The sequence below is a fragment of the Manis pentadactyla genome, chromosome 1 (assembly GCF_030020395.1).
Source record: "Manis pentadactyla isolate mManPen7 chromosome 1, mManPen7.hap1, whole genome shotgun sequence".
Taxonomy (NCBI): domain Eukaryota; kingdom Metazoa; phylum Chordata; class Mammalia; order Pholidota; family Manidae; genus Manis; species Manis pentadactyla.
Genome location: NC_080019.1, coordinates 193,318,665 through 193,345,322, shown reverse-complemented (window position 1 = coordinate 193,345,322; position 26,658 = coordinate 193,318,665). Strand labels below are relative to the sequence as shown.

General features: G+C 52.9%; 1 protein-coding gene across 6 annotated transcripts in view; it reads left to right on the top strand.

The window, feature by feature from the left end:
- The window catches only part of TMPRSS2 (transmembrane serine protease 2), a 30,651-nt gene extending 4,355 nt beyond the window's left edge, over positions 1–26,296 (top strand). For 5 of the 6 annotated variants that reach the window (XM_036876909.2, XM_036876910.2, XM_036876913.2 and 2 more), the window contains exons 2-15: positions 3,908–3,978; positions 6,037–6,259; positions 8,412–8,498; positions 9,185–9,304; positions 14,406–14,532; positions 15,348–15,410; positions 15,581–15,691; positions 18,177–18,220; positions 19,313–19,484; positions 20,675–20,850; positions 21,972–22,067; positions 24,101–24,243; positions 24,686–24,838; positions 26,080–26,296. In XM_036876909.2, the coding sequence (XP_036732804.2) occupies positions 3,964–3,978; positions 6,037–6,259; positions 8,412–8,498; positions 9,185–9,304; positions 14,406–14,532; positions 15,348–15,410; positions 15,581–15,691; positions 18,177–18,220; positions 19,313–19,484; positions 20,675–20,850; positions 21,972–22,067; positions 24,101–24,243; positions 24,686–24,838; positions 26,080–26,091 (1,542 nt within the window). In that variant the 5' untranslated portion in view covers positions 3,908–3,963 and the 3' untranslated portion in view covers positions 26,092–26,296. The remainder of the gene's footprint in view (positions 1–3,907; positions 3,979–6,036; positions 6,260–8,411; positions 8,499–9,184; positions 9,305–14,405; positions 14,533–15,347; positions 15,411–15,580; positions 15,692–18,176; positions 18,221–19,312; positions 19,485–20,674; positions 20,851–21,971; positions 22,068–24,100; positions 24,244–24,685; positions 24,839–26,079) is intronic. The other variant, XM_057504817.1, reaches the window with a different exon arrangement.
- The last annotated feature ends 362 nt before the right edge of the window (positions 26,297–26,658 follow it).

Here is a 26,658-nt window from a genome sequence, read left to right as displayed (position 1 = left end):
CTTCGGATTTACACAGAATAAACTGCCTCCCTTTTCCATGTAACAGCCCCTTACCTAGTGCAAGGTGAATTTTAGCTGCTGTCATTACTTTATTAGTGAGGGCTTCTCACGGATGGGGCACTGCTAGCAAATGTACACACTTAATCCTTGCAACAACCTTATTTATTTGTTATCATCCCCATTTCACAGATTGGACGAGTTCTTCAAACATTAGCCAGTTAAACCTTTATAAAGTTTCTGATCCCCACCCTAATCCCAGCTGCTGGAGGGACTCTGCCACCTGTTACCATAGGCATGCCGTCAGTTTTGTGCCCTGAGAGTTCACCCGCCCCCTCAGCCTGGATGCTGGTTTTGTGTAGATGCAAAGACCTTCCAGCTCTCTCTCTCTCTCTCTCTTAAATTTCATCTTACTCATTTGGCCTTTGGAACTCAAAGAATATTGGAACACTTTCTTTGTATGGCACAAAGCTAGATTAAAAAAAAAAGGAGCAGACCCAGTTCCTGCCCTAAAAAGTCTGTCACCTCACTGGGACAATGAGGCATTCATAGGGAAAGAGGCTTGGGTGATGCAGCTGATGCAGCATCCCTCTCTGCAGGTGAGCTCTGTCCGCTCTCTCCCTCTCATGCGGGCACCCGCTGTGCGGGCCCTTAAACACTCTTACCCTGAACTGTTACCTCATCACCACTGTCTGTTACCTTCCATCAGCACATCATATTCCCCGTGGAATATGAGAATGTCTTTTTGTATAATGGGGTTTTGTGCAGTGGGTGAGGCACAAGAGCTTCTCAGGGACCATTTGCCCATTGGATAGGGAGTGTCTATTGGCATGGCTTGCTTTGGAGTCTGAGGAAGGGAATCAGAATCTGAGGTCAGGGACGGTGAGCCCCCGTTGGCTTGCCACATCTCAAAGGAACCCAGTGGGGTCCAGGGCAGGAACAAATGCATGGATGCTAGTGTGTGGCGGTCACGGGTGGGAGTCAGCATTGAGGAGACTGACCCCATCTGTTCCGCTCTGGTGGTTTTCAAAATAAGCCTGCAGCGGATGTATTCAGGGATCTTCAGGGGAGACATGTTAAGGAGAGACTATTGTTGTTTGGAAGTAGTTTCATCATGTCACGGGGTGCAGAGAGGATCCCGCGACACCATCCCATTGAGCAGTGGCTGGGCAGGTGACTTGGGGTGACTCAGTTCTCTGAAAGGATGACCTGGAATGGCCGAAACAGCCGTGTGTGTTGTGTGACTCACGGATGGTGTTGTCAGTGCCAGGGAGGGAGCTGGCCTGGACACGGAGGAGGAAGGAGCATCGTCCCATGTTTGTTCTTCTGTCACTTAAAGGAAAAGTGTCTTATTATGGTTGGCATTCTGGAATCAAGAGCAACCGCCTGTGTCCTTTCAGTGACAGGAAGGAATGTCTGAGAAACAGTGCTGCCTCTCACTGTCCAGGCCGTCTAGCTCCTTCTGAGAGCCAGTTGATGTGATTTGCTGTCTTGTGTGGGAGTGGGATTGCCTGTTCTGAAATGGAACCAGACCAGATGTGCCGTCCTCGTCTTTCTGGACAGTAGCGTGTCCCCTTTCAGACCCAGTGCCAGAGGGAGACGTTTTCCTCTCCTTTCTTTTTGGCCAGAGAAAACTACAGGCAGCATGACATTTGTCTTCTGTTCCAAAGTCTGCAGCGGCTCATCTGGGCGCACTGGGTGTTTCTGGTTCTAAGGTTTTGTGGGGTGTGGGATGGCTGGGTGAGATAGGATCATCCCGTGGTTCCGTCTGGGGCCTGTGGCTTTGCTGGACAATCCCCAGCCCGACTCCCTGTGCTCCTTGCTTCTCTGGCTTCCTGGTCTCTCTCTGAATAGGAAGTGTGGATTTTGAGCATGGATTGATCGTTCCTTTCAGAGGGCTCTTAAACTGGGAAAGCAGCCAGGGGGATTGAATTCTCATTTCCTGAAACTTCAACCAAACTGGGAACTGGTGAGAGCCGGGAGGCTGGCACAGGAGAGCCAGCAGGTGAAGCTCTTGGAAGGCGCCTTAGGAAGTGTGTTTCCCATTCATTCTAGAGGGGGGAGGATGCAGGGTTGCGATTACATCTCAGAGCCCTCTCTTTACAGAGCAGGCTAGGAAAGGTTTGTTAATCTGCACCATTTAAAGGCTGAAATGTTATACATATTCGAATGGGGACCCCTCCACCTGGATATTGGTCAGTTTTCTTTTCTCAGATCCAGAAAGGTACTGACTTTTTTTCCCAAACTTAAAAAAATCTCGACGCTACCAGTATGAACTGGTTCTAACATTTTATCTTTACATGAAGAGTAAATAAATGATCTGGTGCATTTTATTGTGACCTGTTCAGCAAGGTTCCCCAATATTAAAAGCCATACTTATATTTTTAGTCATAACATGTTAATGTGGTTTATTTTTCTAGCTCAATGAGTCAAATAATTTTGCTCTGGAGGTAGAAGGGCAGTGGTGGGTGGGGCTGGCTCTGTTGCCGTTGGTGCCCTCAGAGTTTCGGAGCTGGGGGGCTTCGCAAGGATATTTGGGAAGCCAAAGATCGGTCCCCTTCCCCTGTGGCAGGCTGGTCAGCATTTATCAGCTTTATAAGCACATTTTTTTAAGAAAAACGTGTGGAGCCCAGCCAGTGCGCCAGGCAGGAAGAGCTTCATCTTTAGTATCAAGTCATTTCAGTGGCCCTGTACGGGGCTCTTGTTATCGCTGATTGCAGATGAGGAATCTGAGACTTGCCCCAGGTCACAGCTAGTGAGTGGCTGAGTGGCAGTTTGGGTCCCAGAGGCCAGGGGCTTAACCACTGTGCTCTGCTGCTTACAACCATTTGTCCCCTGCTGTGGGCCAGGCGCTTTCCAGATGAAACCTACGCAGGCCTGATCTGGCCCACTCCGCAGCCCAGGGCTTGCCCACCGGGAGCACGGCCTTGTGGGTGGATGTCGGAGGCCATGTCTCGCAATATTTTTTGGTCATTTCAAGATAGGAGTGCGGGGTGGAGAAAAGTCCTGCATTTGGTCACGGGAGGGAGAGGGCTCAGAATGGGGCTCCACTCTAGGGCCCGCCATGCTGACAGTCTTTCTGGACATTACCGTCAGCCGTTGACAGACGCCCACAAACAAGACGACCCAGAGCTGCGTTTTCGCCTTTTCACTACCACTGACCTGAGAAACTGCCAAAATGATTAGTTCAGAATTTTTTCTGTTCTGGATTTGGGGCAGTAAGTGGAGTAGGGCTGCATCTGGATGTATTTTCTGGAATTTTTTCATATACGTGTTTATTGAGGATTGGGAGATCCCACATGGCTTACCTAAGAGGTCAGACATGGCCTCTATCTGGTACTAAGCTATAGAGTACCTGCTCCACAGAGGCGGCAGGGGTGAGTGGGGGCGTGAGTGTCCCATGGGCCCGCTGTCTGTGCCTGGGCACTGCGAGGTGTCTGGTGCACCCTCTCATTCAAGTGCCAGCTGGACTAGACAGTGCCAATTCTACGCCCATTTCTGTACAAGATTCAGAAGTTCCGTGACTGGCCCAGTGGCACCTCAGGGCAGTGGCCCTGTCAGTAGTGCCCCAGGCCTTTGCCATTCCTGAACCTCCTGAGCTGGATGGGTCTATGTCACCTTGTGCCTGTTTCTAGACCCTGGGCTCTCCGTTCAGTAGCAGTAACATAGGGGACCGTCCCTCTGGGAGCCATGTAAGAGCAGCCGGCCCCCCTCAGGTACCAGCAGGCACCAAGCTCCTAGTGCAAGCAGTCATGGGGAAGAGGCTGGAAGCCTAGGCCAGCAGGCAAAGCTGCTGTTTGCTCTGGAGAGAGGGAACTCTTGCCTAGAAAGTCTTCGAGTTCTTTTTCAATGTGTCTTCTAAAAACTAACCAGTTTGGAAATGTTGCAATCTTGCCGTTCTTTCTTCTAGGTCATCTGAACATTCCAAATACCTACCCATTACCTGATGCCGCTGATAAAATCGAGATGGCTCTGAACCCAGTAAGTGGTTAATTATTACCTTTCTGGCTTTTTCTGGGTTCCCTTCCTCCTTCCATCATCTCCCGAGGTGTGTGGTCAGCATTTCAGGAGGTACTGTAGGGAAGGTGTGCGCTCCATTGCTGGTGGTGGCCAAGGCATGCTCGAGGCAGGGTGAGCAGTGGGGAGTCAGGGTGCAGCCACGTGGGGCTGCACAGAGGAGTCCCTGGGCTGGTGTGTATGGGGTGATGCGCCTTCTCACCATGGCCCCGTCTCTTCTTGGCCTTAGGGTGGGCTTGGGGCCAGGGGTCAGGGATGGGGTGTGGGGACAGATAGAACCAGGAAGTGGTGACAGGGAGTAGGTATGCGGATACCACTGGCCAGCAGACCACTGGGTAGCCTGGCTTTCTGGTGACCTGGGGGAGGCCATGAGTGCGTGGGGCACCAGGCTGCCCATCTCACCTCCTAGACCCCACCTCTCCACCCCGACTTTGGAGACAGTCTTTGTCCACCATCACATCTTACTGATGCATCTTGTACCTGGGAATAAGTGCATTTTAAAGAGTTGTGCTTAATAACACAACTTTTCTATATCCTGTGTCTGGAAAATAGACCTTCTGCTCTTCCTTCCTTTATGTTACTTAATGCATTTAAAATTTCAAATCTACTGCACAGGAATTTGCCAGGATAAACCTCTACACTCCCTATAGCTGCTCCTGGGTGGGATGGCATGTTCTTAGATGCTTCAGAAAGGGTTCAAGCATGTGCTCCTTTTTTGTCTCGGGTACTCCCCTTTAGGTCAGAGATTACATTTCGTTTTCCCTTTCTGTCTACTGTTTTGGTTTAGAGCCATAATCTTTGGACTTTTGAAGGAGAGCATTGGTGAGTTATTAGGCAGAGGTTAACTCTGGGAGCCTGCATTTGGCTTGTCTCTTTACAATCCTGCTTCCCTGGAGGTCCCGTTTAAAATGCTAAGCTTTAAGTTGCCTTTGCTCAGAAATCCTCTTCTCCCTGAGATCTCAGTCAACAAGAAACGAGGAAAGAAATTCATGGGTGGAAAGTTTTGCACAGGGCCACTCAGGTTAGAGGGTAAATGTGGCCTCCCAGTGTGGCCTGGCCGGTGGGGGTGGGACTGAGCCGAGCAGAAGCTGGGAGGGTGGCAGGCTGTGGGGTCTGGAGTGGCCACCAGGGGTGCATCTTGAAGGGGTAACCCTGGCCTGGAGAAGACGTCTTCAGTAGGCAGAGGGAGGGGAGAAAGGCATTCTAAGAAGGTAGAAACCAGCCAAGGATGGAGCTGAGAATGAAATGCCCTGGCTAGGGCACTATCGTCCTCACTTGCGTGCACACACTGGGACTCAGAAACGCTACTCATAGGTGCAGCTCCAGAAATCCACACACTTGCCTCCAACTTGCATGGGCTGTACAAGGTTACTTATTCTAGCAGAACTGCTAGCGGCCCCAAATCCTAAGCCCGTTGAAATGCCCATTTGAAGAGAGGGCGAGTAAATGATGACACCTGTCTGTGAGAGATGAGGGGATAGAAAAGGAATTTGCAGAATAGCATGTATAGGATGAACCTTTGAGTACATTTCCTGACCTCCATCACTCACGCGCCTCTGAAAAGTAGGTGTGTCAGTCATAACTGTGCCATCTGGGGCTTATGGCCAGGTTTCAGCGAGGTTGTGCATACACATCTGGCAGCAGGTGGGCTCTCAAACGCAGCGACTGTTCTTATAATTCCGGTAGCACCAGTTCATAGCTGTGCACCCTGTCTCAAGGTGTAGGGCATTGACTCCTTCCCAGACTTCTACACATTTTTTTCTTTATATTTTTTACTACATCTCCATGTTCATTTGCTTTTTCTTTATTTCAAGAAAATGATTGGTAAACAAACAAAAACCACTGACAATTAATTAAAAAGTCCCGTTAGTTTTTATTCGGCATAGTTGGGTGTTTGGCTAATCGTAGATGACGGAAAAGAGTCCGCAGCATCCTTCCACCTCTTGTCTGAGGGCAATGGGAGATATACTTAACCTCTAAGGTAATTAGAGGCTTATATTATTCATCTTTTTAATTGTTTAGGGATCACCGCCAGGTGTTGGACCTTACTATGAAAACCACGGGTACCAAAACGAAAGCCCGTACCCGCCACGGCCAGCTGTGGTCCCCAGCGCCTACGCCGTGTACCCAGCTCAGTACTACCCGCCCGCCGTGCCCCAGTACGCCCCGAGGGTGTTGACGCACGCTTCGACGCCCGTCATCCACGTGCAGCCCAAATCCCCGTCGGGGACACTGTGCACCTCAAGTAGGACCCTATTGTGTTTCTCTCCCATATGCAACCGGAGTGTGGGTCTGCCAGCTCCAGCCCCAACCCGCTCTGTCGCCGGCTGTCTGTCCCCCGGCCTGGTCGGTCTGTCTTAGCATGCCTTTCCCTGTCCCTCTGCTGTGTCAAGCTGTCTGCACCGGGTCTGACCTCCTGCCCCAGGCTTCCAGGAGCCTCCAGGCTGCAAAGACCTTTATCTTTTGCTAAAACTCTCCTGTACCAGCTTCGCCCGTAACACCCGGGTGATCTTTCAAGCCGGCCTCTCTGTCGCGTTCCTTGCCGGTGTGCTTTCTGATGTGTCACCTGGGATAAATGGCAAGCTCTGGAGCTGGAAGACAGCTTCCAGCCTTTGCCCGTGGTCCAGTTCCCCGAGTACAGCCGGCCATGCTCACGGTGCGCCATGAAGATGTGGCGTGCAAGGAAGCAACTGCTGGGATTGTCCCACACGTGTCTGCTACCCTTTCTTGACTTTAAGGATATCTCAGCCTGATCTGAGCGGCCAGAGAAAAGCTGAGGGGTCATGGGTGGTGTGTCCTTTGAATATTACTTGAACCCTTCATCCTCCTGACCTTCTCCTCCTTTCTTCACATTACATTTGTCTCCCTTCCCTCCAGCCCCTCCCATTCTCTCTCCCCAGCCCCTCCCATCCTCTCTCTAGCCCTTCCCACCCTCTCTCCCCAGCCCCTCCCATCCTCTGCCTAGCCCCTCCCACACTCCCTCCCAAGCCCCTCCCATCCTCCTTCCCCAGCCCCTCCCACCCTCCCTCTCCAGCCCCTTCCACCCTCCCTCCCCAGCTCCTCCCATTCTTTCTAGTCCCTCCCACTCTTTCTCTCCAGCCCCTCCCATCTTTCTCCCCAGCTCCTGCCAGCTGCAGGCTAGCTGACTGTTAGGAACTACCCCTTAGAGGAATACAGCTAGGATTACACTTTTTGTTGTATGTTCTATAGGTTTGGACACATGTATAACAACATATCTGCCATTACAGTGTCATAAGAACAGTTTCACTGCCCTGAAAATCCTCTGTGCTTTGCCTACCCATCTCGCCCACCCCAGGCTCCCCAGGTGACTCCTAAACCTGTTACAGCTTGAAAACAGACTGTGGAATTTGCAGAACGTGATTGATTATAAAATGAGCCCTAATCAAATGGTCAGTCTGGTCTGCCCCAGTCCCCAAGCAGGTCTTGCCGCCCTGGCTGACTTCTAGAAGCACAGATGTGGACGGTTGGGGTGCACAGGTGTCCCCCACCCTCCACCTCTTAGCTTGGGGGTCCTCTACATAAACTAAGGGGTTGGAGGGTCTGTTTAAAGGCCTTCCGCCCCCGGCCCTCGCTTCTCCACCTTTCCTCCCCTAAATGCTCTGGGACCCCTGGGGCCGCTCTCCAGGTAGGAATTGCTGAGGGTACTGGTGTCCAAACCATGATAGACTGACTGATAATGGTGCGTCAGATTGCTTTGACTAGAGGACACTGGTGACCTTTTCCAAATGCCTTTAATCTGAAGTGGGAGCCCCGTGTCCCTGCCCCCTGCCCCCACTCCCCAGGGCCAGTCAGCAATGCCCAGAGAAGTTTCTGCAGCGATGAAATGTTCTACATTCTCACTCTCCAGGACATGTGACTCTTGTGTACTTGACCTGCCATCACTATCTGATACATTTTAAGGGTAATTAATTGAAGTGCAGATAGCCACATGTGGCTAGTGGCTGGCAAACAGGACACCTGTTTGCTAAATCACTTTGGGTAAGACAATTATTCTCCCACCTTGAGGTGATAATTTGGGTTCATTATTATTATTTTACTTATGCTTACCAAAACAAGGTACTTTCCCTCTTAAGCCAATTTTTTTTACGTTAATCATTTATTTGGCTATTTTAAGGCCATGCTTTTTTAAAGAGGTTGACGTTAATTTACACTGATCCTTATTGTGCCTTCCTGCTTTTTTCTCCAGAAAAGCAGAGTGGAAGTGTGATGGGAAAGACCTCCCAGGATGCATTCTTAAAATTAAATGTAACATTTTATGTGGATAAGAAATTATTGTTTCTTGATATGCTGTACTGTAAACGAAGTGGATAAAATCTGAGAGCTGAAACATCCCGAAAATTCTGCAACTGCATTTTATACTCAGCTCTCTCCCCCAGGGACCAGGAGGGTGCTGTGCATCACTGTCGCCCTAGGCGCCCTCCTGGCAGGAGCGCTGGCGGCTGCCTTCCTGCTCTGGAGGTTCAGTAAGTCAGGGGCAAGCCCGCAGCGGGAGGGGGAGGTCCGCGTGCTGACTGGGCATGGCCCTGCTCCCGGGGCTGGGGACCACCCACAGCTGTCCCGAAGTTTCTCTTGCAAAATGAGCGTCTTCTCTTTCCTTGCGTTTGCTGTTGGTGATGCATGGCTAGCCGTTCTAGGAGCAGTCACCCCCTACCCGGCAGTTAGGCCTCCTTGTGAGCGTTGTCCTCATCTATCAGTTGTCAAAGTCCCATGTCTTTTGTGTGGTATTGACACAGGGTGGGAGAAGCCTTTCGAGTTTCCCCAGTGCTTTAGGGCACTCTTGAGCTGAGGGACCCCTGCCTTGGGGCCACACCTGGGCCTCTGTACCTCAGCGTACAGCTGTGGCTGCTGTGGGCCACCTCCTGGTACCACAGCCCAGGCCAAACGCCATCAGCCTGGGGTTGGCGACTCAGGTGGTCACGGATCACAGAAGTCACTGCGCGGCAGAGGAGAGGACAGCTGTCCAATGCAAGGCTGGGAGTCCCTCTCACAGCCCTGTGCAGTTAGGCGCCCTGGGGGTTCTCCCCTGCTCACCGCCAGCCCCGTTTCCTTTGCTGTACGTGGGTGGTGATGACATACCCCTGCTGGCTAAAATAAAGGGGAGAAGGGTTCTTTCCTGCTGCCACTGGCGTCTTCCTCATTTCTCTGCAAGTGGAGGACAAGTGCTCTGTGTCCGGGATGGAGTGCGGCTCCTCAGGAACCTGCATCAGCCCCTCGCACTGGTGCGACGGGGTCCTGCACTGCCCCGGCGGGGAGGACGAGAACCGCTGTGGTGAGTCTCGAGGCTGTGCCCTCTGTTTGGGGATGTGCTGGCACCCAGGCCCACTGCACACATGTGGCGTGACAGTTCCAGGCTGGTGTCCGGCACGTTGACCTGCTGTGTTGTTGAATCCCTGCCTGGAGGCTACACCTGGGGCCCGACCCCAATTTTCAGATGAGAGACAGGCTCAGAGGGGTTGTGCTCGGGGCCCAGCGTCACACAGACCACAAGAGAGTGGCGGCAGGGCCAGGGTCACTAGGGCGTGTGGGCCCCCAGCTCTCATGGGATGTCACCTCACAGCAACTAAAACAAGCAGGCTATTGAAAATACAGCTGACCCTTGAAAAACCTCTAATCTGCGTGGCTCCAATACATGCAGATTTTTTTCAGTAAATATATCAGAAAATACTTTGGTGATTTGTGACAATTTGAAAAAGCATTTTCTTTTCTCCATCTCACTTGATGGTACAAATACAGTATATAATACCCTAACGTAGAAAATATGTGTTAATTGACTGCTTATGTTATCAGTAAAGTTTTCAGTCAACAGTAGGCTATTCGTAGTTACCTTCTGGGGGGAGTCAAAGGTTACAGGTGGATTTCTGACTGTGCAGGGGGTTGGCACCCCTCCTCCCTCCGTCACCGGGTTGCTCAGGGCTCAGCGGTATGCAGTCTGCAGTGTGCTGCATCGTGTCCAACACCAGCTACCTTTAAATTTGTATGTATCTACTGTCACCGAGAGGACAGCTCAATTTGCTTTTAGTATTTTCTCTTAACTTTTTGTGGGTGATTTCAGGGTGGTAAAGTGGCTGTAATGGGGAAAACAATGCTTGAGAAGCAGAGCAGAGCTGTGCTAACGTCTCAGCTCAGAGCTGTGTGGTATTAGCCTGTTGCGTCCTCTCTGGGTGGTAGTTTTGACTGCAGCCTGGCCTGCCTGAGTGAGCACCAGGGCATACGTGGTGTATACGTGGCAGAAGTGGAAGGAAAGCACCATCTACACACATTTAACTGGCCCCTCACCCTGGCGAGAGCTCTCTTATTTCTCCTGCAAGGCTGTCTCTTTCCCCCCTCAAGGAGCGCAATGCCTGGCCACAGCAGGCCATCCAGGACTCAGGGCGGGCGTTGGTGGTGGGGTGTGTGCCATGGCTTAATGCCCTCTGCGCACACTCTGACACATTTACACAAGGCCATGTCTCTTTTATGAATAGGACTTTCAAAATTGTAGTGTCGGAAGCATCACCAGAAATCTCTCAGGCACCTTCCCCTTGTCCAGTCAAGCTCGTTCTTAAGTCCTCAGTATTTGATCTAAACCTGGCATGCAGGCCCCGGGGCTGGCAGAGAGTGGCAGAGGAAGCCTGCACGCCTCCCAGGATCCTTTCCTCCCCTCAGCGTCCTCAGCATGGCCGTTTCCCTGCATGTCCTCATCTCCACATCACAGTTCGGGAGAACGTGTGTCACTGGTCATGATGCTAGAATTCCCCAGGGTGGCAGCCAGGGCCAGGCCATTTGGTGCATGGTCGCAGTCCCAATTACTCCTTCTGCACAGCCTTGCACACTTCTAGGGAGTTTGCACTTGCCAGTGACTCACTCTTTAAACTCTTCACATAGATCCTTGCCTTTATAATGGTGATAATGTGTTTGTCACCATTTTCTTAAAGGAGGGAGATTTTGAGGTGCAGGAGCGTGTGGTTAAGGTCAGGTGGAATGCTCATTGCTGTTTTCCAACACATGCATGTGCAAAGATAAACTCTAGCAAGGCAAATGCATTATGGTACCTGGAGATTCTTCCTCTCTCTTCCTAATATTGCAAATACTAACAACAAATACAAATATTTTAAGAGTTAATATACTCAAATAGATCAAAGTTCAGGAAGTACAGAAAAATCTCATCTCCCTCTCCACACACACACTCACTGACACACTCTCACTCACATTCAACCACGTGCCTGCTCACCGGCCAATCACATTTCTTTCTCAGGGACAATATGTGTGTCTTCTCCTTCCAGAGAATTTTTTCATGTGAAAAGCAAATAAATGTGTGCTTGCATTGTTAATCCTGTTTCCCAGTGGTTACTACAAGCTGCTTTGGGCCCTTGATGACATATCCTGAAATCATTTCCCCTCGGGCCCAGAGCACCTCTCCCTGTCCCACTGCTGTGGATTCTGCGTGTGCCCTCCGTGTACATCCCCTGTGGACACACCGAGGTGGAGGCAGTCTCTTCCTAGAGGACTTTCTGGTTCTGCCTGCCTCCCGCTGGAGCACACGTGCCCCGAGGGTAGGAGCATAGTGGCAGGAAACATTTCCAGAAGGAAAGCTCTTCTCTCTGGAGAACTGTAGGGGTTTGTAGGACTGTAGGACTTACACATGTGTCTTTTAATAGACTCCCTCTCACAGTTTGGTATTGGCTCCCATGTTGATTATTCATATACAACAAAATGGGTCATCACAACATTGCATGTGTGTATTCTGTACTAGATTGGAACACACATGTGCTGTGCTTGTAATTTGTCCACTGTGCAGAGCAGAAATTATTTTCCAAGTAATGCACATCTTCTGACACTAAGGAACATTACACCAACCTGTGAAAAATGCTCAAGAATGTGTACAGAGTCTCTTTCCTAGGATATACAGATATATATGTTCTTAACATTAATTCACTTTTTATGTCCAGGCATTAAAATGTTGGAAGAGAAGCTGAAAAACCATGTGAGGTGATGCAGTTCACATACTGTTTTGTACACTTGAAACTTGCTAGGATCTTAGCAAATTTAGATCTTAAATGTTCTCAACACAAAAAAGAAAAGAGGGAAGAAAAGAAATATTAATGCTGTGAGGTGATGGGCATGTTAATCAGCTTAACTGTGGTAGTCACTTTGCAACTTATCCATGTATCAAACGCCAAGTGCATGACTTAAATATATACAATTTTTATTTGTCAATTATACATCAATAGAGCCAAAAACAAAGTCCCAAAGACTAAAACACAAAAGAACTGCTTGAGACCCTTTGCAGCTATCTGGTGCATCAGCTGTTGTGTTTTCCTGCAGAACAGCTGGAGGGAAAAATAATCTCTACAGTCATCCACAGATAAGAGTGAAATTTCCCCCTCATTTTCTATCCCAGCACAGTGTCAGTTTTATTTTTGAGTCTGGAAGTTTATTTAAATCCAGTTACTTAAAAAAAAAAAAAGTAATAGCCTTTATTTTTTGGAGCACTTTTAAGTGTCCAGGAAATAGGGCAGATAGCAGAGTTCCCATGTCCCGCCTCTCCACACACAGCTGCCCCTATTTTTGCATCCATGGGGACTTTCCTTACATTCGATGGGCCAGTATGGGTACATTATCACTAATTCAAGTCCTTAATTTACATTAGGTGTTGTAGACAAATGTATGATGTGCTCACGTTTGGATGGTGGGTTTGGACATGTGTGTACTGACATGTGTCCATCATTACAGTGTCATACAGAGTCACTGCCCTCAAATCCCCTCTGCTCAGCCTGTTCACCTCTCCCTGCCCCAGCCCTGGGCAACCTCTGATCTTTTAACTGTCCCTGGAGTTGTACCTCTTCCAGAAGGTCATATAGTTGAAATCACAAAGCAAGTAGCCTTTTCAAATTAGCTTCTTTCACTTTGTCATATACATTTAAATTTCCTCCCTGTCTTTTCCTGGCTTGGTAGCTCATGTCTTTTCAGCCCTTAGTAATATTCCATTGTCTGCATCACAGTGTGCTTACCCACTAACACATGGCTGGCTAGAACATTGCACATGGATTCCCTCATCATGGAGGCATTAGGAAATAATCAGGGCATGGCTGGTTGTTTCATGGAGGAATGAGCCTTGAGACATCGGTCAGACAATCCAGTGAGTCAGGGGCCACCAATAAGGGGCGAGAAGGAGGTCTGAGATAGCCAGGTCCTTACTTTACACTTCACACCACATGCACTCCCCCAGCCACAGAGCAGGACTGTCCATGCTTTTAGCTTTACCAAGTAATGTCGTGTGGAACAGGTCATCTGGCAGCTGGCCTCTTTGATGCAATGCTGTTTTCAAGATTTGTTTCTGTTAATACATGATGCTGGCTGACCCCTGGGTCACACAGGCTTCCACTCAATTATTCACCACTCCTGATGTCGTCTTCCACAGAATTCTGGAATGTGATTATCTCTGGGAGCCAGAGAAGGGATTGGAATATGGAGGGGCCTTCAGCCGTCTGTATCATGTCTTATCTCTGTAAATAAGAGATGCATTTGTTTTGGCAAAGCAGTTATGAATTTAGAGGCAGAGCCTTACACCAGGGGACTCAGCACCCTCTGGGTGCTCTGCCGGGGTCCAGGGTCTGGGCAGAGGGGTCAACATTTTCAAAGTATTTGTTTAAAGAGCATTAAAAAAAAAAAAACACCTTTATCTTACTCATTTAAAAAAAATTAGCATTATCAAGATAAAATTCACACACCAGGAAACTCATCTTTTTAAAGTGTACGACGCAATGGCTCTTCTATATCCGCAGAGTTGTGCAGCCAGCGTCACAGGCTGTTTGGAAGCACCTTCCTCACCTCCTAAGAGAACCTTGAGCTCTCATCCCCCCTCCCCCTGTCATCTCCGCACAGTCCCCCGGCCCGACCTGGGCCCTTGGCAACCGCTAATCTCCTCCCTGTCACTCTCCATTCCCTGCTCTCCATGTTCCACAGACATGGACTCACAGAGTATTGGCCTTTGTGCTAGGCTGCTTCACTCAGCAGAATGTCTTCAAGGCTCACGCGTGTGGCAGTGTGGGCCAGTCATCATCCCCTAATGCCCAGTGTGAGCCCACTGCCTGGATGCGCCACATCTGTGCATCCATCCATTGGGGTTTGATCGCTTCCACCTTTTGCTAATTGTGAATAATGCTGCTGAAGAACAATGGTACGCAAGTCTTTGTCCAAACCTGTTTCAATGCTTCTGGGTCAAGAGCACTTCTCAGCAGAGCGGAAACAGGTGCAGGGCACCCCTGTGTGTGGTCAGTGCTATGGGAGGAGACTAGCCTGCCCCCTGGGCCTCTGTGTCAGGGCCTGAGGGGTTCATGGGGCAGTTTGGCCAATTGTCTGAAACTCAAGCAGTGTCTCCCTGCCTGCAGTTCGCCTCTATGGACCGAACTTCATCCTGCAGGTGTACTCAGCGCAGAGGAAGTCCTGGCACCCTGTGTGCCGAGATGACTGGAGTGAGAGCTACGGGAGGGCTGCGTGCCAGGACATGGGCTACCGGTGAGCATGGGCTGCAGCCCTGGGCAGCTCAGGGCTTCTCCCTGCCCCTCCTGGGAAGGGCCGGAGCACGAATGCAGGGACAGAGCTTACCCAGAAACCAGCCAAGGAGCAGGTGCTGCCCTACCTGGTGAGCTGGCCTGCTGCCACCTGGTCCCAGCCCCTCCCGGCTTCCGTACTCTCCTGCTTACTCCACAGCTGTGGCCTCTGAGGCCCAGGGTGCCAGCTGAGGGCGTGGGGTGCTCTTTTCCTGTGGAGCCTCCAGAAAGGGCTGAGGCTTGCCTGGGTCGGGGCTGGGGCTGGGAGCACCAGGGAGGCCGGAGGGAACAGGGTCTGCAGCCTTCCTGGCATGCACGGGGAGACTTGGGAGGCTTCCCAGTGGGAGAGGATTCATTCCAGCATGCAGCCCCAAGGAAGGCGGGGGAGGAAGGGGCAGCATCCGTCCCGTGATTCCCAGCCCAGGGCTCACCAGAGCATCCCGTGGAGGCCTTGGCAGCCTTCTGACCTCATGGCCAAAGGCTGAGTGATTTTATTGCTGCCTTCTCCTCCTGGGGGTGCCCTCGTGTGACTAATGTGCAATCGAAGGGTGTTCTCTGTATGCTAGCTTTCAAAAGAAACTACCTCTTGATAAAAATGCTGGCATCTTAGCTATTGAAATACTTCAGAATGCCCTCCCCAAATTGAAAGGTTGAATGAAGCCCCCATCAAAGTTTAGGACCTGCTAGAAGCGGGTAACGGGGGGCATTATAACATCTGTAAATTCTGGTAGGTTCCATATACTCACACATCCTTATTTTCATTGTTTCTTCGTCCTCAAGCCAGATTAGAAACAGGACCAGTGGAGGATCTTGCCTGATGCTTCAGGGTCATAGGACGGAAAGGTGGTTATAACACAGCGTCACTTGATCAGAACTTGTGATTTTGTTTTTCAAAATGCTACGTCGTTCCTCTTAATCTGAATGTCATACAGGACAGTATTATAATATGGCATAGGATTTGCAATTGCTTCCAATGAGACCATTGTTTTAAATAAGACTTTCTGTCTTTTTAGGAATAGTTTTTATTCTAGCCAAGGAATAGCGGATGACAGCGGGGCCACCAGCTTTATGAAGTTGAACATTAGCACTGGCAATGTGGATCTCTATAAAAAACTCTACCACAGGTATTTGGTGATTTATTTTTTCCTTTAAGAAATTTTACAATGGGAATGAATAGGAGACACCATGGGCATCCCTGGCCCCATTCGTTTCTGAGCTGCAGCTGTGGGCCTGGCCGAGTTTCTCATGGGAGGAGATTGGATTCTCTGCAGGATGGCTGCTCTGAGAAGCTCTGGATCTATTCTTGGGAATGGCCACGATGTATTTGCCATTTTGTTTACGCCCTCTGCCTTCTGCCCTCAGTGCCATTGAGTAGCAGGGCAAAAGAGATCGCTCCTTACAGATTGTCCTCACTCTCTGGACACTAGAGATGTGCCTCCAGGGTGTCAGCGTGTGTCCCCAGGGGTCAGGGAATGCCTCAGGGCTGCAGCCAGGGTGGCCCACCCCTCCCAGCTTTCCCAGGACTGTGACAGGTTCAGCACTGGCAGTCCTGCTTCTCTGGGGTCCCCTTGGTCCCCGTTGGCAGAGATGGTTGGTCCCTCAGCCCCAAGCCATAGGGTCAGATGGTGCCCTGAGAGGGGCACGTCATTCTGGGGGCCTGGGAGGGAGTGGCTGGTTCCGTTCAGCCAACATTTCCTGTGCTGCAAAGCCAGCTTGTCCTGATAGCTCACCTCCAGTGGGTGGAAACGAACTTGAACAGGTCACTGGTTAGGAGGGTGGGGGTGAGGGGTGGACTTAAGGTTCTTCTTTTGCATGTTTAAAATGTCTGCAATTTTCTCAGGGGTCATTATTACTATCAGAATATTCTTTCATGTAAAAGACACACAGTGTCCTTTGTACACGATTCCTGCTCAGCTCCCAGGTTCCTGTCATCCACTCATCCTCAGGCGGTTAGCCACACCATCACAGAGGGCCGGGTACCAGGTGCCAGGTGTGCGTCTTAGGGGAGGAGGAGTTAATCGCGCCGCCCCTCCTTTCCTTTGGGAGGCTGGAAGCAGGTTTGCATTCCTGGCGGCAGGTGGCTGAGGTGTCTGGGGGGCTGACTCCTGCCCAAGCCTGGCTGTCCCCAGGAATGTGACAGGGGAACCCAGGAGGAGGGGTGTGCAGAGCCAGATGTAGCCGTCAAAGCAGCGGGGCTGGAGTTTGCCTTCCCAAGAAGCCAAACACAGCTGCCTGGCCTGTTTGTGAATGCTGAGGGGTGTGTTCTCTCCCTTGGAGACACGGAATTTGGGCTGAGCAGGGAGGGAGGCTGTCATCTCTTGGCAAGAGCCTTGGGAACTCACAAGGTGGCTGCAGGGATTGCAGGAAAGAAGAGAAGGTCATTGCCTGGCGCATGGTGTCCTCTACATGTGGCAGAGGTGGGAAGACCTCTCTTTGGTTTCAGAGGTTGCCCTTGGATCCCCGAGTCTCAGGCTTCTAATGGGGTTGGTCTGAGTGACTGCTGGGTGCCCAGATGCTGTTGGCTGACAGCAATGCCTCCAGGTAAAGGAGGAGCCTTACAATTCTTGGAAAACACCTTCTCTTAATGGGAATGTGTCTTCTCTTGGCACTGCCACCTCTGCCCAGCCAGAGGACACACTGTCTGTGGAACCACGGGGCAGCTCGGGAGCAGAGGTCAGAGGGACTTATCACTGGACTTGGGCTTGTGTTGGGCCACTCTGGGGAGGTCTCAAGGAAGCAGGCCTTTGGACTAGATTGGATGCTGTTGAGAAGTGAGGCTGCTGCTGTGACTGGTATCTTAATGCTTTTTTCCTAGAAGGTGGGTGGGATGAACCCTGGCTGTGTGGGCAGAGCAGCCGCAGTCGCTCCTATTGGCCAGCAGAGGGGGCTGGTGGTCCCTGTGTGCTTTGGACCAGGTTGACGCCTGCAGATAGGATTCTGCAGTGGGCTGGGCTTGTGTCCTGCTCCATCACCTGCCGGAGGTCTGGCCTGATGCTGATGCTCTGAGAATTATGTTTAGTGGAACCCACGGGTGGCTGCGAATGCCTGATGCCCGGGGATTGCTTCTGTCTTTAGTACACTGGGGAAAATCCACTCTACGACAGAATGCTTTTATTATTTATTTTTCATTTGTAACCTCAAAAGTTTACCTCCCCAGTGAGTAACTTTTTTTGTCTCCTGGCAAATGATTGGTGGTATTGCTTTCTGCACAGTATATGTAAAGTAGCCATGGGAACCTGGAAGTTTACAAGTGGCTTCCTTGCAAAACTGGAGGGTGATTGTAAATTCCGAGCATAAAAATACACGCATCACTGCACACTTACTCTTGCAACCACTCTATGAGTTGGTACTGTTATGATCCCATTGTGCAGATGAGAGAAACAGGCTCAGTAAGGTGACTTGCCCAGGGTCACACAGCGGGGACTTGGCTCTGGTACTCCGCGTGTGTTTCCCACCGTCCCTGATATCGATCTGCTTCCCTTATCCGAGTCTTCAGTCGTGGACCGTCTGCCTCTGGGTACATTGGAAGGAAGTAGTCATGTCTGTGTTTTGAGGGTGAAGTGTCTCCTCACGCTTTACAGTGACCAGGATCCCTCTCTTCCTTTGCAGTGATGTCTGTTCTTCAAAAACAGTGGTTTCTTTACGCTGCATAGGTAAGTGACCCTGGGTTTGCCTTTCTATTTCTACACAGGAAACAGCCCAGACCTTCAGAATGCATCCTTGGGGGTGAGGAGGGAGAAGGCGGGGGGTGGTGGGCTGGGATGAACCCGAGGAGCTCCTTCCTGGAATCTGATGTACTTCAGCTTCGGGAACAGGAGTAGCCGTCCTTGAGGACAGGCAACCTCCAGGAACTGCCAGGGTCCCGCTCCTGTGCACCCCCGACCCCAGGGGAAGCGGGAGGCCTGAGGGTGCCCCCATCCCTGTGTTCATCAGGATGGAAGGCACTGTCTCTCTGCTTCCTTCTCTGGGCTGGCCCAGCCCTGCTCCCCGGGGGGCTCTGGTCCCGGAGCTCAGCTTTTGTGTCTGCAGAGGTGCAGCTAGCCCACGCTCCCAGGAGGGGGCACGGCCCAGGGGCCCCCCCGGAACCTCCCGCCAGGCTGGGTGGGAGTGAGCTTCTGTAGGGACCAAGAGAGCATGGTGCCGGCCTCTGGCCCGTGCCCCCACCTCAAGGGGACTGAGACCAGCACACAGGGGAAGCACAGAGGTGGTCAGTGTGCAGCGCACTGTGGGGGCCCTCATGGGGGCCGCCTGCCTTGACCCCAGTGTGATGGGGACAGAGTGGGGGAGGGAGCAGGGATGCATCCTTCCCCTCCCCTCCCCCTCCTCCCTCTCGCTCCCCCTCCTCCCCTCCCTCCCTCTCCCTCTCTCCTCCTCTCTCCCCTTCTCTCCTCCTCCCCTCCTCCCTCGTCCCTCCTCCCCCTCCGTCCTCCATTCTGCCCTCCTTTGCTTTGTTCTAGAGCCTCGGGACCTCTGAGCATTCAGTCCCTTCAGGACTCAGGAGGTCCCAGGCCCTCTCTATCAGGGACCCCCTGCCTGGGCACGTGGGAGCTTCCTCTCCTGCCCCTAAAGAAAATCGGGCCACATCCTCCACAAGTCGGACCCCATACAAATGGGAAGGAGAGGTGGCAACAGTGCCCACCAGCCTGGCAGGACCCTTGGGACAGGAGCCGTCTGGGCCTCCGCTGGGCGGGCATGGGGGCAGGTGGCCTGCCTCTGCTCACCCGTGTTGTGCTTGTCGCCTTCAGAGTGTGGGGTCAGCCAGAAGATGAGCCGCCAGGGCCGGATCGTCGGTGGGACGGGTGCGGCCCTGGGGGACTGGCCCTGGCAGGTCAGCCTGCATGTCCAGGGCATCCACGTCTGCGGAGGCTCCATCATCACCCCTGAGTGGATCGTGACAGCCGCCCACTGCGTGGAGGAGTACGTCCCCGCGCCTGGGTTTGGAGAGGCTTTGTGACCGTGTGACCTTGAGCGGAGTCTCTCAGCTCTTCAAGCTCCAGGGGTATTCTCAGGGGCCTGCTTCCAGGCATTGCCTGGAGGGTCAGAGGAGCTCATGCACAGGAGGCACGTGGCCCAGGCCACCCTCAGCAAGCGTGCCCTGGTGCTGCTGCAGCAGGGCTGTGGGTGTGGGGTACAGCTGAGGGCAGGGGTGTTGCTGTGACCAGGGCCCTTCTGCCCACTGGCTTCTCAGCTCCATCCTGCACTTCTCAGAAGCAGCTGCCCTCTTGGAAGGTCTGGCCATCCGTGGAGAGGGTGCCATCAGACACAGGGACCTCATGCTGCCTGCGGAATTTTCTGGGGGCCTGTGGTTAAGCCTGCTTGGCCATGGCCCTACCCACGCAGGCAGGTAGCCATAACCTACAGTGTGAGCCTTTGTGGAAGACACTGCCCCCTCCTTCTTCTTTAAACATAGAGTATTTTGGTCACATGCCTATTTTGGGGAAAACCTCCCTCGACAGAGCTCTTCTGGTTGGGGGATGCTGGTGACTGGCTCAGCTCCTGGCCCTGTAGTTCTCTGGCCATGTGGCCTGGGGCAGTCCACTCTGGGTGTCTGACTGTAGTGCCTGCACCCGGGAGAGCAGGGGGCCTGTCCCTCCAGGGCTGCTGTGAGGGCACAGGAGCCATGTTTATTGCTGAGGGTGTCCCCTTCCCACCACCATATTCTGACAGCCCCTGGGATTCTCTTGAAAGGGCAACACCTGTATATAGACAGTGCCTTGATGGCTGTGAGACCAAGTCTGCTCATCAGTTCTCACTCATTAAGCACCTACTATGTGCCAGGAAATCCCCTAACATATAAAGGCACGTTAGACCCAGTCTGGCCAGAAATAAGGCCTGAAGCCTCAGGAGGCATTCAGGCCCAAGAATAAGCATGCCTAGCATTGTCAGGGTTGGGGATGGTGGGAGGCCCTGGAAGGATGGGGTTTATCCAGGAGGAATAGAGCAGAGGTCGGGGGAGGAGGCCATGCTGAGGCAGGCGTCCTGCTCTGTGGCTTTTAGTGAGAAGGGTCCTCTTGGGGACCCTGGGCTCTGGCTTGCAACATTGGAGGGCCACTGAGTGGGTGCCGCATGTGGGTCTGAGTTGCTGTGCGTTCATCTCCGTCTTCCAGGCCTCTGAACCATCCGCGGTACTGGTCGGCCTTCGCGGGGATTTTGAGACAGTCCTTCATGTTCTATGGAAATGGGTACCGCGTGGAAAAAGTGATTTCTCATCCAAATTACGACTCCCAGACCAAGAACAATGACATCGCTCTCATGAAGCTGCAGACTCCCCTGACTCTCAGCGGTACGACTGTGTTGTGTGACTCGGGGCATGTGAACGCCTTGGGACAAATCTTAAGGACAGGTTGATCGGACCTAAGCCTGTGCCCTGATAACTGGGGAGGAATTTACGTGGAGTTAGGGTGGTATGCTGGAGGGTCGGCTCCTGGAAGCCTGCTCGGGGCCGAGGCACCCAAAAATGGGCCTATGCTGTTTGAGGGAAGCAGCCGCCAGCACGCTGTCTGCCACTATCCAGAGGTGTGACTCAGCCATCTGTGCAGGTCAGAAAGGGTTTTTCACCCACCGCACTGCTGAGATTTGGGGTGGGAGCCTTCATGGTTGGGGGCCACCTGCACATTTTAGGATGCTTAGGAGCACCCCCTTGATGCCACTAGGACCCCCTGTGTGGCAACCAAAGATGTCTCCGGACTTGGCAAATGTCCCTAGGGAGGCAAAGTCACCTCGAGTGGAGAACTGCTAGTCTATAAATTGTCAAGACACTTTTTTTTAAACATAAATTCTGAAATAAGATACTTAAATAACAATTTTAAACAATAAGAAACAAACATGTAGCTTTTTATTTGACCCCATTCTAGTCCATCCGAGGGCCGGGCCAGAATGTCCCAGCCCCATGCAGGTACAGAAGAGGCAAAACCCAGTTCCTCTACACGGGTGTTTGTGTTCAAGTGGGGAAACAATTCGGACCTACAAGAAGCTGCCCAGGGGAGGGGGTGTCCAACATGGGGCTCCGAGCTGCATGCTGGACGTGCCCACCAGCTTCTTGGCCACGGCCACGGCCATGTGTGCATTTTCTACCCTCCACCACCTGGATGTGTTGTGTATTTTAAATTTCTGTTTCTTGAAGATTTAAGTTTGAAAAAAAGTCTATTGTGTATTTTTAGAAACAGAGCTATCAAATAACTCCATTGATAAGCAGCAGAACTTCTAGAGTGGGGAACATCCTGCCTGTTGGAAGGAGGGGCCTGGCAGGGACAGAAAGGGGCAGTGCCAGGACACCTTAGAATCTGGAATTTTCCATGGGCAATGTTAGTCACCAGGCCCAGCGCACATCAGGGGAAGGTCCAGGTGGAGCCCATGGCTCAGGTAGACCGGACTAGCTCACGGTACTCTCTCTTCCTGAAACAGACGAAGTGGGACCGGTGTGTCTGCCCAACCCAGGCATGACGCTGGAGCCCGCCCAGGCCTGCTGGATCTCTGGGTGGGGGGCCACGCACGAGAAAGGTGAGTCTTCTGGGGCACAGGTCTGCAGGCCGCATGGGACAGAGCATGGGGTTCAGAGGTGGGAGGTCTGGGTGTTAATCCTGGTTCGATTAACCAGTGAATGGATGGTGTTCGGGAGTTCACCCCATTTTTATGCCTCAGTTTCCCCATCTGCTAAATGGGAGAAATCATGCCTGCCCCACCTAACTGGCACTGTTCTTAGGAAGATCAAATGGAACAATGAGTTGAAACTGCTTTTTGAAGTAGAAAGGCCACATACTGTGAGAGTTACATAGCACCTGTGGTTGGGTCCCACTGTTGCTAACGGGCCAGCCAGGGTGGCTGGGTGAGGATGACCTCCAGAGGATAGGCTTGTGTGACGGTGGTGGCCAGATCCAGGCTGTCAGAGCCATTGTCTTCCTGCCCCGCTACCACGCGTGGGGCGAGGGGACTATGCCCTCCCGGTGCAGGCCTGTTTGGCTTCCTCACCTCATAATCGGCTTTCATCTCGGAGATTGTCTTCCAAATGAAGGCATCCTGGCGGCTTCATTTTTCTGGAGTGTTGGAAGTACTTAGTGGTATGAAGAAGCCCCTCATAGCCTGTATCCTTCCTCCAAAAAGTGTTGAGGGCACACCTAGAACGAAGCCTTTAAAACAAGGTGGAAAGTACAAGGGTGGGCAATTTGGGGCATGTTGGGGGGATAGTAGAGATGGTGCGATCCTGGCGTCCTGCCTGAAGAAACTGACTGGGGGTGAGCCTGACAGGTGTGAGCAAGGCTTCACAGCAGCCCAAGACAAATAGGCAGCTCACACATACTAGTGGAGCACCTACTGTGTGCTGGAAATGCAGCAACGCGTGAAATAAGACAAAACCGCTGCCCTCTGGGACTTCACATTCTCTGGTGGGTGTCCGGGAGCTGGATGTGGTCAGACAGGAAACAAATGACTGAGCAGCAGACAGCTGGGACAGTGAGGCCCTGGCTGCTTTCAAGAGGTGACCAGGGAAGGCTTCTTGGAAGAGGTGACAGTTGAGGTGGAGGTCTGAATGACAAGAATGTTTCAGAGCAGAAGGGCCCGGGTGGTGGGGGCGTGGTGAGCTGGGGGTGAGGGCAGGCTAGGGCCCCATTGTGTCAAGCCTCGCAGGCTCTGCTGAGGACGCTGGCTTCTATTCTGAGGGAGAAAGGAAGCTGTCGGAGGTGTTAGGCTGGAGAATGATGGGACCAGATACCTGCTTGGGAGTCATGGGAAAGGGAAAGGGTGTGGGCAAGGGCGGACTGAGCGTAAGAGTGAGGGCTTTTGTGGTGGTCCTCCGCCCATGATGTGGGGCCAGGCCTGGGTGGGGCGCCGGGAGGTGAGGGGACCAGGCGCATCTGAGGGTCTCAGGTCGGCAGAGCCTCTGGCTGGCTGCTGGCTGGACGGTCAGCAGGGAGGAGAGCCAGGCACCGGGGAGGACGGCTTCCAGCTGGGGCCTGAGCCCAGCGAGGGTGCTGGTGCCGTCTCCCAGCCTGGGAAAGCCAGGTGGCGAGGATCCGGGGTGGAGGTTCTGTTTTAGGAGGGGAAGCCATGCGGCCTAGAGGACTTCCCGTGGAGGCAGCAGGACGGGAGGGAGGAGGTAGAGACTGTGGCCAGCAATCGTTTAGGGAAACATGCAGGTCGGGGAGCCGAGAATTGGGGTGCTATGTGGAGGATCCAGTGGGATCGGAGAGGGTGGGCCGTCTAAGGTGAGAAGCACAGGGGCCTCTCCTGGGCCTGGGTCCAGGGAAGAGGGAGCCGGGCACCGGGGAAACGGGCCTGCAGAGCCAGGTGCTGGGGGGTGATGGAGGAGGAGCTCAGAGCCCGGGTGGGCTCCCCGGGCCAGGGGCAGAGTCTTTTCCCCGAAGCTGACCTCCGGAGCGCGGGCAACACAGGCCTGCCGGGTGCCGACCCCCACCCGGGCTCACCCCGAGTGGGCTGGGAGGGCGGGCGGCAGCGGGGCATCTCCACGAGGGAGTCCCCCCGCACCCCCCCGTGAGGTCCCTGGCGGCACTGAGGGCCAGCGGGGTGCCCTGTCCTAGGGAAAACGTCAGAAATGCTGAACGCCGCCGTGGTGCGCCTGCTCGAGCCCTGGCAGTGTAACAGCAAGCACGTCTATAACGGCCTGGTCACGCCGGCCATGATCTGCGCGGGCTACCTGCAGGGAGACGTCGATTCCTGCCAGGTAACTGCATGTTTCTAGGCAGCCTTTGGCCTCGTCTGTCTCTGCGGAGTCGGTGAGAGGCGCCCTCTGCCCCCACAAGAGGCAGCGCCCCACGTCCCTGGGCCCGGAGGCAGCTGCGGGCAGCTGCGGTAGGGGATGGCTGTGAAACGCCCGAAAGCGCTGTGCCACCAGCAACACCCCCAGAAGGGTTATTTTGTCAAAAACTCAGTGGGCAGAAATGAGTATTTTGACTATTTTAAGATATGCACAGCGATTTGTTTAGTAATCCTCAGCCAGTACAGACCCTAATTCATTGCTGATGTAGTCTCTTTGGGAGATTATATTCCCATTACCTCACTGGAGGACACGTGATGTGACACCCGCAGCCACGCCTACCTCCCACCAAGGCCCCACCCGAACCCCCACCCTCTGTGTACTCCCCGTAACTTGCTGTGTCCCCCAGGGTGACAGTGGAGGCCCTCTGGTCACTTTGAAGAGCAGCATCTGGTGGTTGATTGGGGACACGAGCTGGGGATCCGGCTGTGCCAAGCCTAACAGACCAGGAGTGTATGGAAACGTGACAGTATTTACAGACTGGATCTATCGACAAATGAGGGTAACTGTGCCATCCGCCTTCTGCTTGCATTCTCTGAGCTTTTGTGTCAGAGCCCACATGTCTGTGGAGGGGGGTGCGGTCCTGCAGCAGCTGCGTGCTGACCTTCCCTTCACATGATGCACGTTCTGCCTCCTCTGGCCACGTTTACAGCATCTCTCCAGCGTCCACTCGCCCTGCTGTGGTATCACTTGGACACAGTGGGCGGGCCCAGTGGTGCTTGTATGGAAAAGCCTGGGCTTAGCCCTGCAAGGTACAGAGCTAACTGTACACGGGCTTCCTCGTGCTTCGTTCTGGCTCACCTGGCTCTGTTAACCCACCCAGACCTCACGAATCAAACCTGGTGGCGGGCTGAGAGCAGAGGCAGCCAGTCACCACGCCTAGCTGTGACGGCACCTGCCCTGCTCCCTGGGGCAGAGGAGCACCAGCGTTCTCCTGTACAAGGAAAGGCTGTGAAATCCAGCGGGCCTCTGCAGCCCCGCTTCCCAGACACCCGGCTGGACCTGAGCTGCTTAGCAAAGCCCTTGTCTTGGGCACTTTCCTGATCTTGGGCAAGAACCCGATCTCCCTTGATCTCAGGGGCCTCAGGATGGGCACACATTTCATCCCTTCTAGAGATGGGCACCTGGTGAAAGGAAACGTTCTATTTCGCCTCCTCTTTGGCCTCCCAAAGTGTCCATTCTGGAGAGTGAGGGGCAGAGCCAGACGGGGCCTACCCTGCGTCTTCCCTACAGGAAACCATGGGACCAAATACTTCAAAGTGACCACAGGGGTCAGCCCATCCACACCTGGCAAAGGGCTGTGTGCTGGAAATGACGGCCCATTGGATCCACTGGGGGCTGTGGTGGAGGGAGGCTGGGGGGCTGGAGGGGCCTGGGAGGAGAAGGTGCTCCAGACACTGGGAAGGTCAGCTAGGCCATGGGGTGAGAGCAAATGAGTCAGCAGCGATTAGACCCAAGCTGGACCTTCCCAAGTAAAGGCCTGTGTCCCCTCTCTGGTGAGCGGCCTGCCTCTGCCGCAGCGTGCTCTCCCCGCTCCCTCCGGACCTCCACACACTCCCGGCACCTAGAGTGCCTTCCCTCCACATCAGCTCCGCTCCTTGACCTCGGTGCTGTAGAAAAAATATCCTTCGTCCTGTTAGGTTTGCTCCTTTGGTTTTAAGTGCCTCTTGTCAATCTGGGGTGTAAAGCAATTTCTACCTTTACCTTATGAAAATAACATCACTTCTCTTTCCTTTCAAACAGGTGAACAGCTAATCCACACGGCCTTGGCTTTGACACCATATTCCACAAGAAAATGAAGGAGCTGATTTTTAATTCCCGGGGAATAATGTACTTTTAGGAATGATTCAACGGCCTTTCATTTTGATTAAATAGTGAACTTGCCTGTCTTTGGACTCTGCACAGTTCTGTGCTGGCCTTGGGCTCCCCCCAGGCCCATGCTCCTGCCCCTTGTCGGGAAGGGGTGACCAGGCCTTGCTGGGTGCAGCACCCAGGGCTGGTGCAGGGCAGATGGATGCCATCCGCCCCTCGGGTCTTCCTTCTGTGCCTGTCCAAGGGCCGCTTTGGATGCACGTGGGGCTGGTGACTCTCAGCTGCTGGACAGCTTGAGATGGAAAGGGTGCTGAGGAGGGTGACCCCAGGGCCTGTCTCTGCACAAGGGTTTTTGCTGATACTTTTTTAGGGCCTTCTTTGCAGACCCAGATGATGGCCGCACATAAAGGGACCAGCCCTTCATGGGTGATGATGTAAAGACATCAGAAACCCTTTTTTTTCTTGTGGGGCTGAGAATGCAGATGAATCCTGGAAAGCATGGAAAGCCGT